The 15,156-nt window shown below is 37.9% G+C and overlaps 1 protein-coding gene across 1 annotated transcript in view; it reads left to right on the top strand.

The window, feature by feature from the left end:
- The window catches only part of CSMD1 (CUB and Sushi multiple domains 1), a 1,488,158-nt gene that overhangs the window by 1,171,273 nt on the left and 301,729 nt on the right, over nucleotides 1–15,156 (top strand). The window contains exon 19 of the mRNA XM_027123007.1: nucleotides 6,156–6,344. Coding sequence (XP_026978808.1) covers nucleotides 6,156–6,344 — 189 coding nt within the window. The remainder of the gene's footprint in view (nucleotides 1–6,155; nucleotides 6,345–15,156) is intronic.

Below are 15,156 nucleotides of genomic sequence, written 5' to 3' on the forward strand. Positions count from 1 at the left end.
TATTTCATTCCTTTCTTAACATTCCTTTAAGTTATCACTTCTCTTTGGAGTGAAGATGTGTACACATTACAGTCATCTGAATTTGTACAACTCCTCAGCATTGATCTGCTAAGATGTATTCTCTCCACCCCATCCTGCACATTTTTCTTAAAGCTACATACAATAGGTTGGCCTTTGGATATAGAGTTGGGTGAAACTTAAGAGAATAGATAGTTTTAGGTGCTAACAAACACTAGAACAGAGTATTCTATGTTCTCTCTCTCTTATTTGCATACCACAGATTATTTTGCCTATTTCTAGTCCCTTTTGAAGAAACAAGTTCTAAAGCCCATATGTAGGTAGTAGAAACTAATGTCATTTGCTTCTCTGCCTCATTTATATAAGTGGGTTGTTCTTATTCATGATTTCTGGAAAATCAGGGAAAGTCAGTCACAAGTTCCTATTTAGATTGTCACCATTATATAATATAATATAATATAATATAATATAAATTTATTGAGTAGATAATTCTAACAATAATCATTATAAACTGAAAAGACTGACTGCATTATGTTTCAGGGTTCTTTTTATTTATCCTATATTTGAAAATGGACATGAGTCTGAGTAAGACATGGTATAACCCAGTGATCCTCAGAGGACAGTGCTTTTTGCCATTTTCCCTTCTTTTCATCAGTAAAAGGAGGCAAAAACAAACCCCCAGCTGGTGTGTTTGGAGGATAACTGTGCGACTGTCTTAAATGTCTGATCCCTTGGAGCCTGGAATTCTTCTCCCTCCTTCTTTCCTGGAAAAGCTGGGGCTGGCTCTGTAGTTCTGGATGAGGGCAGAGGACAAGATGGGCAAGGTTCCTACAGCATCAGACTGTCCACAGCTCTGCCTTAGAGGGGACCTTGTTCTGGACATTCATCCACTCTCATTTGTGGACACCCGGTGACCCTTCCAGAAGACCCAGGCCCCAGACATTCCTGATGCAGTCTGTGGGTGAGAGCGTTGACAGGATATTGGGGAACAATCACCAGGAAGGAAGTCACACTGAAGCTTGACTTGTTATCACCTCAATTTACTTATCTCTGGTGAAGATTTCGAGGAGAAACGGGAAGTGAGCAGAAGCCAGTGCGATGCAGGACCTGGCACTTTAATGGGAAGCAGAGCCAGGAAAGGCCTGGCCTTCAGCGCAGTGGCTGTCGGGGCTGTTGCCACAGGCACCTGCGGGCTTTGCAGCTGACCAGGGCCCAGGCTGCCAGCCCGGAGTCCTAGGGCGTGCCTGCCGCTGCTGGGGCAGACACTTTACGGGAGCCCCGTGCCCAACTCACACCCACGTCCTGGGTACGAAGCCTGCCGAAGGAGCAGTTTTTCTCAAACACTGCTGTGCGCTAGTCTTCACCTGGGGGTCCTAGTGAAATGGAGATTCCTAAGCTCGAATTCCAGATATTAAAGTTGAGCACGTCAGAATTCTGGACCTTTGAGTGAGTCCTCAAGGTGATCCTGAGGGCGGTGGCGTGTAGGTGGCAGTGGGTGTCTGAGGCAGCCCAGGCAGGCCATGGCAGGTGCTGCCTGCCGCACGGGCTCCAGGTGGAGGGGACCCTGCAGGTAGGTGCAGAGGGACAACAGAGGTAATGGAAGAGTAAAGGACCAGGAGAGAAGCACAGAGAGAGACAGAGAGAGAGAGAGAGGAGAAAAACATGGGATTGACATACCTTACCAACCCCTTTGTCATTTTGACCATTTCTAGTACCCTTTGAGGAAATGTGTTCAGAATCCAATATACAGACACTAGAAAAATAATTACACCTGCTCATCTGACACATTTTTAAAGAGTGGGTTGCCCATGACCTAAGAATGGTTTACATCAAATTTTTATGCCATTTAAAAATCATAAAATAGCCCATCTCCCTTTTGTCTTTCATCAAGAATGGCTGACACTGTAAACCTTTCTTGCTTTAAAAAAATGTTAGTGACCCCACCTCATGCCCAGATGGGCACATGGCAATCTACTGTACAGACAGAGAGCCTTGCAGGGGTGACCACACTCCACTCAAGTTTTGCTTATTTTTGTAGTGGTTCCATAAAATAATGTGAGCCGCTGTAAACGACATTCATTTCAGCTCTTTCTGAACTGTAGGGCAGAAGGGTTGAGCCAGTTTTTCAAGGTTTATTCCGAAAAGCATACCCAGGGTTGTAGTTCTACTCTTGTACTAAGTTTTAGGAATCGTTGCTCTCGTAAATATAATGTCCATTTACAGTCTGTGCTTTCATTACTTTATTCCTTATAAGGAATGTGGCACAGTTTATTCATATAATAGTAATTGCATTATCTCCCAGAATAATCATCTGTTCTGTTTGTTTGTAGAGACAGCTTTGAACCACACTTTAAAATCATCATAATTGTATAGGGAATTGAAAAATAAAATGCTAAAAAATGAAAAATAAATGGATATCTCAAGTATATGGAGATTTTCCATTTAATTTTAGCACACTTCTTAGAAATGCTTTTTAATAATGTTTCTAGAAAGAAGCAAGATTTACTAAATGTAAATATATATATCCTACTATGCAATTCATATACTGTGCAATTTTTTAAAAAATTTGTGGTAAGCAGTGTGTATTTTGTGGTGTGTGTGTGGGTAGATTAGTTTTCTTTGATTAAGTGACCTTTCTTATAACCAGAAAGGGAGACTGGTTAAGATGTAATGGTAATAAATGCAATACAACTGCAAATTAGGTACAGCACACACACACACAGACACACACATGCACATACACACACAGGAGACAGAGGAAGAGAGAAAAACAGTCAAGGACTTAGGTTTGAATTTCAGTCAATAATTAACTTGACAAATTTACTTAATTTCTTAGCCAGTTTCTTCATCTATAAAGTAGGGAGTGTAACCACTATTTCAAAGCCTTCAGCAGGCTGTGAAAAGTGCCTGCACTAAAGCGTGGCAGGTAAAAGATACCCAGAGACCACGCGTTCTCTTCCTTGGACTCGGACTTTGAGGAAACAGAGAGCTGAGCGGCACTTTACCGACATCAAACGTGTAAATGTGATCTGACATGGACAGTTTCACAGCAGCCGTCTTCCTTCATTCAGCGAGCAGCAAATTTGTTCAGTCACTTATTTGACAAAAGCCAAATGAAAGGAAGTATATTTATATCATGTATGTCAAAAAATTCAGAGCTGCGGTAAGTTTCAAGAAAGAAACAGTTGGTACAGAGTGTAAATATATTCACAGCTCCAATAGGATCCACTGACCCAAATGTTCCACTCAGGAGTCATCCCCACGGGGACTTTCCTGTCTAATAAATGGGAGGGCCAAGGATCACAATATCTGCTCGTTTCCAAACTCAATATTTGCACCCATTATATTGTAAAAATAAATGAATGAATAAATAATGGTGTGTAGTTGGTATGAACAAGCGGTTATGACTTTAATGATTTTACTTATTTATTAGTTCAGTTTTACATGTAAAGAATTCTAAATTTAAATTTGTATGCTTTGGTTTCCTCTGATATGTTTCTCTATTTTCCCTACACATTTTGTATTTCCTTACAATTTATGAATTTCATTATGGACACTAATTAACACAGCATTCGCACATTGTCTAAAATAGTAATTTCTTTTATTGTTATTCACTGCAGTGCAGTGACTGTACCGTCTAGTGATCACAGGACGTCATTTGATGAAATGGAATAATTTAGTTGGCTGGTTTTTCAGGACCCTGGATACCAATTCATTTCTTTGTCAGAGATTCTTCTTTTTAGGAAATTCTGCTATTGATCTTGAGGCTACAAAACCAATCAGCCTGTTATTATGTACCTGCTGTGTTCAGGGCATTGCTGTGTACAAGCTCTGGGCATGTTGTGAAAACTCATAAACACTCCCTTAGAAGGGGAATGTGTGGGGTGTGTGTGTGTGTGTGCGCGTGTGCAAAGAGGGAGGAGCAGGGTAGGTGTTGGATCTTGGGGCAAACGATGGCCATGCTGCTTTTGGTATATCTGCAGCTCAGGAAGGGGTGTAAGGCATGCATGCATTTGTTGGCATACTTTGCAAGAAGTCAGGACAGTTATATCCTGTTGTTAAGGTAATAGGTGTGTGTTAGTTTTACGATATTAGAATGACTAATTTTTAAGAAAAAATTCTTGGGAAAAATGATGCTATATTTTTTATTCACTTTGCCTCTTTCTCTTTTCATTGTTTTATTTATTTTTTCCTTTGGAAAACTTCACTATGATAGTCTTTTCTGCTGTCTGTTAACCTGTGAGGTGCAAAGTTTGCTCTTTCTGCCAATTCTGAAACCAGATGCAAGTTCTAGGAGTTCCCAAAATGACCCTCAGGTTTGATAATTCGACAGAAGGACTCAGTGAGCTCACTGAAAGCTGCTATACTCACAGTCACATTTGTCACTGGAAAGGATACAAATGAGAACCAGCTGAAGGAAGAGGCACAGAGGGGAGACCCTGAGATTGGTCCGAACTCAGAGCTTCCAGGCGTCTTGTCCTCGTTGAGTCATGGACAGTGTCACCTCCTCCCACCCATGACTTCTGACATATGCACAGCTTACTGCCAACCTGGGAAGCTCATCTGAGCCTCTGTGTCCAGAGATTTTATCGACATTTCATTACATAAGCATCATGGATTGAATCATTGCCCCATATGGTTGAACTAAGTCTTTACCTGCCCCTGTCCCTGTAGGTTAGACTGAAACCATGTTGCCTCAAGGCACCCCACTTGAGCAACCTGCTGAATATAAACGATTAGGTGTGGTCCCAGGGGCCCACGGTGAATAACAGACACTCCCACCACTCAGCAAATCCCAAGAGTTTAAAGGTCATCTCCTAGGAGCTATACTAGTCTTGGAAATCACATTTCTTACTGAATATTTTTGAATGTGGCTCAGCCATCCTACTTGTGTTTCTGTCCTATTGGATCACATGTTGCTGCACTAAAGAAGAAATCACATCACTTCTTATTTAAGAAACTCACCCCTCCGCCTGCCGATGCAGGGGACACGGGTTCGTGCCCCGGTCCGGGAAGATCCCACATGCCGCGGAGCGGCTAGGCCTGTGAGCCATGGCCACTGAGCCTGCGCGGCCGGAGCCTGTGCTCCACAACGGGAGGGGCCACAGCAGTGAGAGGCCCGCGTACCGCAAAAAAAAAAAAAAGAAACTCACCCCTTAGTTGTACTTCATGTATTTGACTTAATGAGGGAAGGTATATTCATAAGATACATCACTCAAACTTTGGTAAAACATATATAGTGATCAGAAATATTATCCCAAATATCATTTTAGGGGAGTAAACAGTCTGAATATTGGTAATACTTTAATATTTTTGCTTAATACTTCAAGTCATAATTTCAGTGTTTTGAATCTTACTGAGAGTTATGTATAGCAACAGCAAGTCTTTTTTTTAACGTTTGCATTCCTAAACATCACAATGATATTCTCTTCCCTTATTCCCATTTTTCCTCATCTTTTAAAATATATATTATTCTAAAAATAAAGAGAAATGTTAGAGACAGAGAAAAGAAACTCTTGTAATGACATGATCATCATTACTTAACCTTATATAGCACTTTACTTTTTAACATCTTTTAGCAAAGGCTAATTAGCCATCTTGAAAGTGGCTGACTTAAGTACAAATCTAAAAGAAAAAAGAAATGTGGAAATGCAATTTTAGAAAATTAACTCCAGTGTAGTTTTAATTTGCATTGTGTGTATGGGCTTGGGTGGATGTATGCAAATATATGAAAGCTGAAGTATGACTGCCAAAATCTATTTGGTATATCAAATATAAAAGGAAAGGGGAGGGGGAGGGGTGGAGATAGAAAACAGAAAAACTTCGACTTTATTTAGTACAGTTCATTGCTTTTCAAATGAAAAAAGGTAAAATTCAGGGAGGTCAGCAAATTATTCAAGATTGGCACTACTTAGCTATCATCTGTAGCTAAGTTTAATGATATACATCTTTCTACAAAAAAAACAGGGCCCAGTACTTGAAAATGTATTGGTTTTCACATGAATGGATTATCGATTCACTTGCATGATTTTCCAGGTCTGATGATGTCTGGGGATATTTTGTATGTATTATGGCCCAAATATATTTTTCTAAAACCCAGGAAGATCCGTGTCTGATGGTTTTTTCTGTGCATCCAGGTGTGACTCTGGAGTCGGACTCTTGCCTTGACCCAGGGATCCCTGTGAATGGGCATCGGCACGGCAGTCACTTTGGCATCCAGTCCACAGTGACCTTCAGCTGCAATCCAGGCTATACACTGAGTGACGACGAGCCCCTGGTCTGTGAGCGGAACCACCAGTGGAGCCATGCATTGCCCAGCTGTGACGGTAGGTGGAGCTCGGCACAGCAGCAAACCCGGAAGACGTGCATAGCGATTCTTTAAACAGTCTGGGTGGCATGTGTTTCGTGGGGTGGTAAGATATGACTGAAGTGGGCCTTCTATTTGAAAGCTTGTACACCTTAAAAATACGGCCATTTAGCATGTGAAGTTTACCTGGCAAATCTTCTCTATGAAGCAGAGCTTCTGTTTAGAAATGAAGAACATAAATTATGGGCTGGCCTTCAGTTTCATCCCCAGACACTCAAGCTTGTAGAGCTTAGTGATGCACACATCCTTACCCACGGTGTTTATTGAAGACTACGTGAGACAGCATCATGAGTATGCATGTTCCACCCTGTCAGACCTGATTTTCCTGTGAACCGGTCCAGGCATCAGACAACTTGCTCCAGCTCTGCACACCTGGACTGTGTTGCCACTGACTCTTCCCTAAGGCAGAGCTCTTCCCCAGGGGTGTGGGAAGTCTTTCCTCTGGAGATCCCCCCGAGTGGTTTTGTGTGTGTGTGTGTGTGTGTGTGTGTGTGTGTGTATGTGTGTGTGTGAGATACCACCCACTTCCCCTGTCTGCACAGATCTGCTTTTGGAAATCTCAAAATGAATAACATTCTTGTTGATTGTGTGTTACTGTATTATGCAGCTTTACACTATGCAGTTTATAGTTATAATAGCAAGATGGACTAATATGTTACTTGTGATCATTTGCGACAGTGTCAGGGATTTTGCCTTTGGCCATGAATATAACCACGTGGTTATATTCATGACCAAAGGCCATGAAGAATATACATATATAAATATATATAAAATATATCTGTTTTATATATATAATAGATATACATTCTTATATATATTTCCATATAAATATTATATATATTTCCATTTCCATTACTTTTTATAGACTTTAGGCATTTCCACTCAAAGATGATATATTGATATATTCATGAAAAACCTTGACTTCTTCAAAATGATTCACCAAAAATAACAGGGTTTAATGGGACAATTATGCTTGGCTACAGACCACTCAAGACCTTTGACCTTTGTCACCAGAGTATTAACCCAAACAATAACTGGTACTTTGGGAGAAAGACTGCAAAGTGCAGGTGGACAGCACACGGTGGTTGGAGGGTGTCTCAAGAAGAATGAAGAATCCACAAAACCAGGAGAGTGGAACACTGCCCTCTGGGCAGAAGCAGATGCAGGTTGAGCTCTCCATCTATGGGGCCAGCATATCAGAAGCCACAGAAGGAGATGCAACCTGACGTGAAGCATTAGCTATGCGAGGCAAGGGGTGAGCCCTGCTGGGGAGGGACCCCTAGGTGCATGTGCCTACTTTTACTTTCCTTAATAGGGATCTGAAAGAGTTCCAGTTTTGTGCAGAAGATAAGCTGAGACATTTTTCTTTTCCTGCCATAGGTTATAACTCTACTGTATCAGCTCCAGTATTTGCCTGGGGAGAATGTTGTAAGAACCCAAATAATTGTCATATTATGTTGACACCACTTTTCTACTTACCAATCTCAAATGAGCTGTTAATATAGAAATATGTATTGTAGCAGGGCAGCCTGTAGAAATGTAGAGGATTGTCAAAAGGTATATTCCTTACTACTCAGCCATAAAAAAGGGTGCAATATTGCCATTTGCAGCAACATCGGTGGATCTAGAGACTGTCATACTAAGTGAAGTAAGTCAGGCAGAGAAAGAAAATATCATATCACTGATATGTGGAATCTTAAAAATTGATACAAATCAACTTTACAAAACAGAAACAGACTCACAGACATAGAAAACAAACTTATAGTTACCAAAGGGAAAAGGGGAGGGGCAAGGGATAAATTAGGAGTATGGGATTAACAGATACACACCACTATATATAAAATAGATAAAAAACAAGGGGAAGGATTTACTGTATAGCATAGAGAACTATATTCAATATCTTGCAATAAATCATAATGGAAAAAGAATCTGAAGCTATACACCTGAAACTAACACAGTATTGTAAATCAACTATAGTTAAATCAAAACATATTTTAAAAGGTATATTCGAATTCCCCTTATATTCAATTCAATATTTCAATGAAAGAAAGTGGCAGAAATTGCCCAGGTGTACATAGGTGCATAACTGCAACGTGGACCACAAGCACCTTGGCCCCACGTTTGCCATACATGAGGATGTATCAGAGCCAACTGCTTCCTTCAAAGCAGGTGAAAAGGGATGAAGACTTGCAGACAGTAGTTATGAGTAAATTATTCTAGGAAGATGTGTCTCCTTATTTGCATTCTTTTTTATATTAGACCTTAAATAAACTCTAAAATAATATATCACCTTAACAAATATATAGAGAACCATAATATAAATGAATCTACCTATAGAAAATATCATACTTAATAGTAAACTATTACAAAAAGTCCCATGAAATTCAAGAACAACAACTTTCTCAGTATCAGAAATGTTATTTGACATTGCCCAGAAGATCTTAACTAAGACAGTAATTTAAGAAAATTATATGAATGATAAATGTTAGAAAGAGAATATAACCATTAGCAATAATAAGGGTTCAGTATGTGACTGCATTCAGGATAAACATAAATCAGTATATTTCCACAAAGAACATAACATATTAGAAGTATAATAAAATACATATATAGAAAATAAAACCCTAAAAACTGCCAGGAATATATCTAACAAGAAATATGAAGGCTTATATTTTTTAAAAATTAGAAAGTTACAATATAATACAAAAGAATAACCTAGAAATGGAAATACATATTATGTTTCTACATGGGAAAAATGAAATTTAAATGTACAGATTTTCTACAAATAGAGTTTAAAGTTCAATCAAATCTAATTAAAATTAATTTGGGTTTTTTGTAGAAATTTATAGACATTTAAAAATTAATCCAGAAGGGTAAAGTCTGCAAACAGCTAAGAAATGCATATTTTTAAGAAAGATAAGGAAGGGCTACACCACCTAGTATCAAAGAATACTGAAAATTAATGATTGATTAAAACAATATGAAATCAGTGCAGAAATACAGAAACAGATTAATGATACAACATAGGGATCCTAGTAACGTATCTGTGCCCATATAGGAACTTAATTTATGAAAATTATTCCAAATCAGCGAGAGGGGATGACATATTTAATAAATAATGTTGGTCAAATGGGATATCTGAGTGGGGTTTAAAATGTTAAAAAAGTAAATCAAAGTTACACATTAAAGATAGAAACAAAGATTCAAAACTTCAAATCATTATGTGACAATTAGTCAAATATTATTAAGACAACCTTTTATTGAATATTTATTTATTTACACAAATATAAGCTCAGTGAGTTTTCCCACAAGAAACATATCTGTATAAGATCAAGACCACACAGATCAGTAGATGAACGTGACCAGCACCCCAGGAGTCCCCTCCCAGTCACTGCCCTACAAAGGCTACTGCTCCCTTGATGCTCTAAAGATTCTATGTAAAGGAAATCATACAGGATGTGTACTTTGCTGTGTCCCGCTTCTTCCACTCAGTCATACACTTGTGACATCATCCAAGTCATGACATTTAGCTGCACTTCCTTCATTCTCGTCATCTATGTTTTATTGTATAAATATACCACCATGTTTTATTCCATGATACTCTGTATGAAATTTGAGTTATTTTGAGCACCCTTTCATGCTTTTTTGGCCAAGGGAATATCCTCCTCCGCGAAACACTTGTTTTTTCCTCCTATTTATACTGGGTCACATACCTTTTTCTTATTGAATTGTAAGCATTGTTTGTATATTTGGAGACCACTCCTTTGTTGGATCGACGCATTGTGAATGTTTTCTCTCACTCTGTCTCTGTCTTCCTCCTCTTCTTGATCTCTGTTTTTAAAATTTTAAAATCTTTTTATTGGGGTGTAGTTGCTTTACAATGTTGTGTTAGTTTCTGCTGTACAGCAAAGTGAATCAGTTATATGTATACACGTATCCCCTCTTTTTTGGATTTCCTTCCCATTTAGGTCACCACAGAGCATTAAGTAGAGTTCCCTGTGCTATATATAGCAGGTTCTCATTAGTTATCTATTTTATACCTATTACTGTATATATGTCAATCCCTATCTCCCAATTTATCCCACCTCCCCTTTACCCCCTTGGTGTCCATACATTTGTTCTCTATGTCTGTGTCTCTATTTCTGCCTTGCAAACAGGTTCATCTGTACCGTTTTTCTAGATTACACATATATGCATTAATATACGATATTTGTTTTTCTCTCTCTGACTTACTTCCCTCTGTATGACAGTCTCTAAGTTATGACCCAGCAATCCCACTACTGGGCATATAACCTGAGAAAACCATAATTCAAAAAGACACATGCGCCTGAATGTTCATTGCAACACTATTTACAGTATAGCCAGGTCATGGAAGCAACCTAAATGTCCATTGACAGATGAATGGATAAAGAAGATATGGTACATATATACAATGGAATATTAGCCATAAAAAGGAATGAAATTGGGTCATTGGTAGAGACGTAGATGGATCTTGGTCTCTTTTTGATGAATAGAATGTTTTCATTTTAAAGTAGTCTAATTGTTCAGTGAATTCATTGGTGGTTGGTGCTTTACAGGTAGTGTTTAATAAGCCTTGCTACCTGCAGCGTCATAATGATATTCTATTGTTTTCTTTCAGAAAACTTTAAAACTTTTAAAGCTTTATTGAGATATAATTAAAATTCTATAAACTGCCTGTTTAATGTTAAAAATTTAATATGTTCTGAGGTATGTATACATCCATGAAACCATCACTGTGATTAAGAACGTTTTCATCACCCCTGAAAGCAAACACTAATTTATTTTAAATTTCAAATATATACTTTAAATCCATCTAATTTTTTGTTAAGTTAATACGTAGTGTCTAGATCCATTTTTTTTCCCCAGTAGGGCTTTCCAGTTGAGACAGTGTTATTTATTGGAAAGATCATACTGTCTCTTCTCTGATGCACTATTTTGTCACACAAGTGACTATATAAGCATGAGTCATTGGTTTTGTCCTTTTGTTTGTTCCTTGAGAAATTTTACTTTTTAATTCTTGGAAAACCTTCTAAAGAAATATAGAAATAATAAAAACCATTTACATTTCACTATATACAAATTAAAAGTTCCATTAAAATTTTTAAAAGGTAAAAGAAAAGGGTCAGATTACAGAAAATAATTGCACTGTCCATGTAATATGATTCTAAATAACTGTGTCCTGTAAATGAATGGGAGAAGAACAACAACACAAACAAAGCAAGAGGTCTATGGGGGAAACACACACATAGGCGATTCACAGAAGTACACAAAAGGTCAAAAAATGGTTTAAAGTATGCCCATTCTGACTAGGAATCAGCAAAATGCAAATAAAACACAATAGTTTTCCTCCCCTGTTGCATTTGCAAAAAAAGTAGAAAGGTCATATTACTCTATTACTATATCATTGTGGGATTAGGGATCTGCATGTTCATTATACACTATTACTAGGAAACTTAAATAATAACACTCTTTGAAGGAAAGAAAAAGCAAGTCACAGAACAATGTGTGTCATGTATAGGAGCATGTACACATAAGTAATTACAGACACACTCACAGTATATGCATAGAAAGTGACTGGAAATAGATATTCTAAAGTTATAACTATAATGCTTTCCTTTGGGGAGATTAGTAGGCTATCGGGGAGAATGAAGAGAGACTTTTTTAGCTCTCCATTTTATGGTGTTATTTGAATTCTTATTACCTGTTTTATTTTTGTATTAGAACTCTAATAATAAAAAAGTAAATACAGTTCATGCTTATGACTACTAGAGAGTGTCAGAAGGCTACTAGCTACTGGACTAATGAAAAATTTGTAAAACTCGAGAATGTCATAAATATCAGTACTATACCAAAATATTTACTCCTTATTTAGACTTCTTTATTAACAACAGTTGTACTAAGAACACTAAGTATGGTAAGGGCCTAACCCTTAAAATACTTCAGTGTTATTCACACATAACTGAACATCAATCAATATATCACTTAATCCAAAATTTGTGATAAGTTAATCATATGACTAATTCTATTGAAATATTTACATTATATACAAACGCATGGCTTCATTGGATGTTATTGTGCAGTTTTAATTGTTCTTTTTGGACTAGAGCTAAAAATGGAATTTAGAAGTAGAGCACATATCAGCTGCTCTCTTTTTTACAACTTGAATTTGAGGTAGGCCAGTTGAGCGTCTACTAAAATGAGGCTTCTCCAGTGATTTTCATTGCAAACTTTTCAGCCTGAGCTGGAGAGATTGAAAATGTAAAGTCCTCTGATCATGACTCCACCACTCTACAGAGGTGGGAAATGGCACCTAGTTCATCATAGAAAACACACCAGTCCTCAAATTAGCTAGATTCTTGATTTGGTGAAGAAAACTGACAGGTAAAGTGACAGTCTTATCCTGACCCATCTGAGATTTTTCATTTTGACTTTGAATGGATTCTTCTCAAAAGAGAACAACATATACATGTTAAAATACTCTCTGTGTATTCTTGATTTAACACTGGCAACTTACTTTGTTTAAATATTTTAATAGCTATCCAAGATTATTTTCTACTTCCATCTAGCCAGCAACCTGGGCGTTTCATTACCTGAGTCACCCTCATCCGCCAAGGCCAGGTTGCCCTCAGCCTTCACCAGAATTCTTCTGGAATTGCTCCAAGTCGCCAGCACTACTAACTTTCCTGACATCCATTTCTCCTTATTTGCAGTTCCATAAAGTTTAACTTTAAAATGTATAATCTAATCTAATCATATATAGTCTTAGTTCATTTGGACTGCTATAACCACATGCTACAGACTGAGAGGCTTACAAACAACAGAACTTATCTCTCACTGTTGTGGATGGTGGTACTCCAAGTTCAGGGTGCCAGCATGACTGACTTTTTGGGAGGGCCCTTCTTGGGTTGCAGACAGCCATCTTCTCAGTGAGTCATCTCATGGTGGAAGGGGCAGGGAAGCTCTGTGGGGCCTCTTTTATCAGGGTACTGATCCCATTAATGAGAGTTCAGCCCTCATGACCTGATCACATCAGAGGCCCCACCCCTGATACCATCACATCAGGCTTTTTGATTTCAATGTGAGTTTTGAGGATACAAGCGTTCAGACCATAGTATATACATATATACACATGCACATTTAATCATTTAATACAGTCTTCTCAGTTTAAATTCAAGCTTCTAGAGAATAGGAATTGAAGAACTCATCTAAAATACAACCCTTGGGCTGGGATTCCAGTGATGAGTAGAAGTTCCCAAAGTAGCCAACATGCGAAGAAGCATTCTAGGCAGAGGAAATGAGCAAACTCACCTGAGTTGATTGACATGGAACATTCTGCAAACTCCTGCAGGGTTAGTGAAGGAGAGTGAATGGAAAATGAAGAGAATGATCAGAAGGAAATTATCTAGGAGAAATGGTGTGGCAACAGACTGCAAAGGGCCTTCTGTGCTTTGCAGATATCTGAGATGCTGTTTGTTTTCCATAGAAAATGCATTTTATCTTGTGCATTTTATCTATTGTTGTCTCCCAGTTTAAATTTATGTAAATTTGGAGTTTAACCTCTCTAATGAGATTGGTAACATAAACTATTTGCTTTGCTTATGCTTCATTGGAACCTATCTCAGCTAATAATAAATGTTTGATAAAAAGCTATTAATAAATCTGCAAACTTTGGGAGATTTTAGAGTTTGATACGAGAGTTTTAGTCAGTCACGGTTGACTGTTTTCATTTCACCTTAAGAACTGTTATTGTTGCCTTTGCAAATCGTAAGCAATCTCTTAAACCCCATGGGTTTTTATTGTGACAAATGATACATCAATAGCATATTTAAACCTTTAAAAATTCATAGCTCTCAGAAAGGAAAGAAGAAATCAGAATTATAATATTTCATATCACCCTGGAAAAAGGTAAACTCTATCAATATCTCTCACATCATAGCATTGCTGCATTTTTTTCTATTTATGCTTTAGATACTCAGGGTTTGAAGAAGCAAAGTGAACATTGCAATAAATTGACCTCCTTTTATTTGGTGAAAGACAAATGCAAGGAAAACTTTGGAAAAATTTCTTCATTAAATAAATATTTTTGTAAACCCTTTACCCTTTCCACAAGTATTTATTGGAAAACTACTGTATTTGTAGGCACACAGTTGACAAGTTCATAATCTATTAGAATAGACAGAAGAAATACTTATTTTTTTAAGTCATCCAATGAAGTAAATGCTTTATTAGACTCAGGAAAAATGATTGAGAATAAAGAGATAAAAAATTTGGAATCTTGAAAGGCTTTGAAGGCAGCTTTCCTGATGCATCTTTAATAGTAAGGTTGAGAGGAAAGAAAAGATTGAAAGTGAAGAAATAGTAAGAATCAGGCATAAAGGCATAAAGAGGGCCTGGAGGATTTGGAGGATAGAAATGTATTTGCTGAGAGTAGATGCTGATCAAAGGTAGTTCAGAGGCCTTTCATGCTAGTCCTGTGAGCACGGCCCCAATTCTGTGGGTGAGAGATTTGAGACTGCCCTGTTCTGTGTTCCTACGGGGGGGCCCCAGGGGTTTCTTTGAGGTGGAACCGAGGACAGTGGCAGGGCTGAACAGCTCTGATTATCCCCGTCTGTTATTGTAGGGTTCCCTGTAAGAGTTCTTTTGAGGAAAGGATTCCAGTATAAATGAACGAATGAATAAAATCAATGACTTCTGTAGGGCATGGGGAGTCCACGAATAATTTGAAATGGAAAGTAACCCCATTAAGTTTT

Source organism: Aethalodelphis obliquidens, unplaced genomic scaffold (assembly GCF_003676395.1).
Source record: "Aethalodelphis obliquidens isolate GAN/ISIS:26980383/991018 unplaced genomic scaffold, ASM367639v1 scaffold25, whole genome shotgun sequence".
NCBI lineage: Eukaryota > Metazoa > Chordata > Mammalia > Artiodactyla > Delphinidae > Aethalodelphis > Aethalodelphis obliquidens.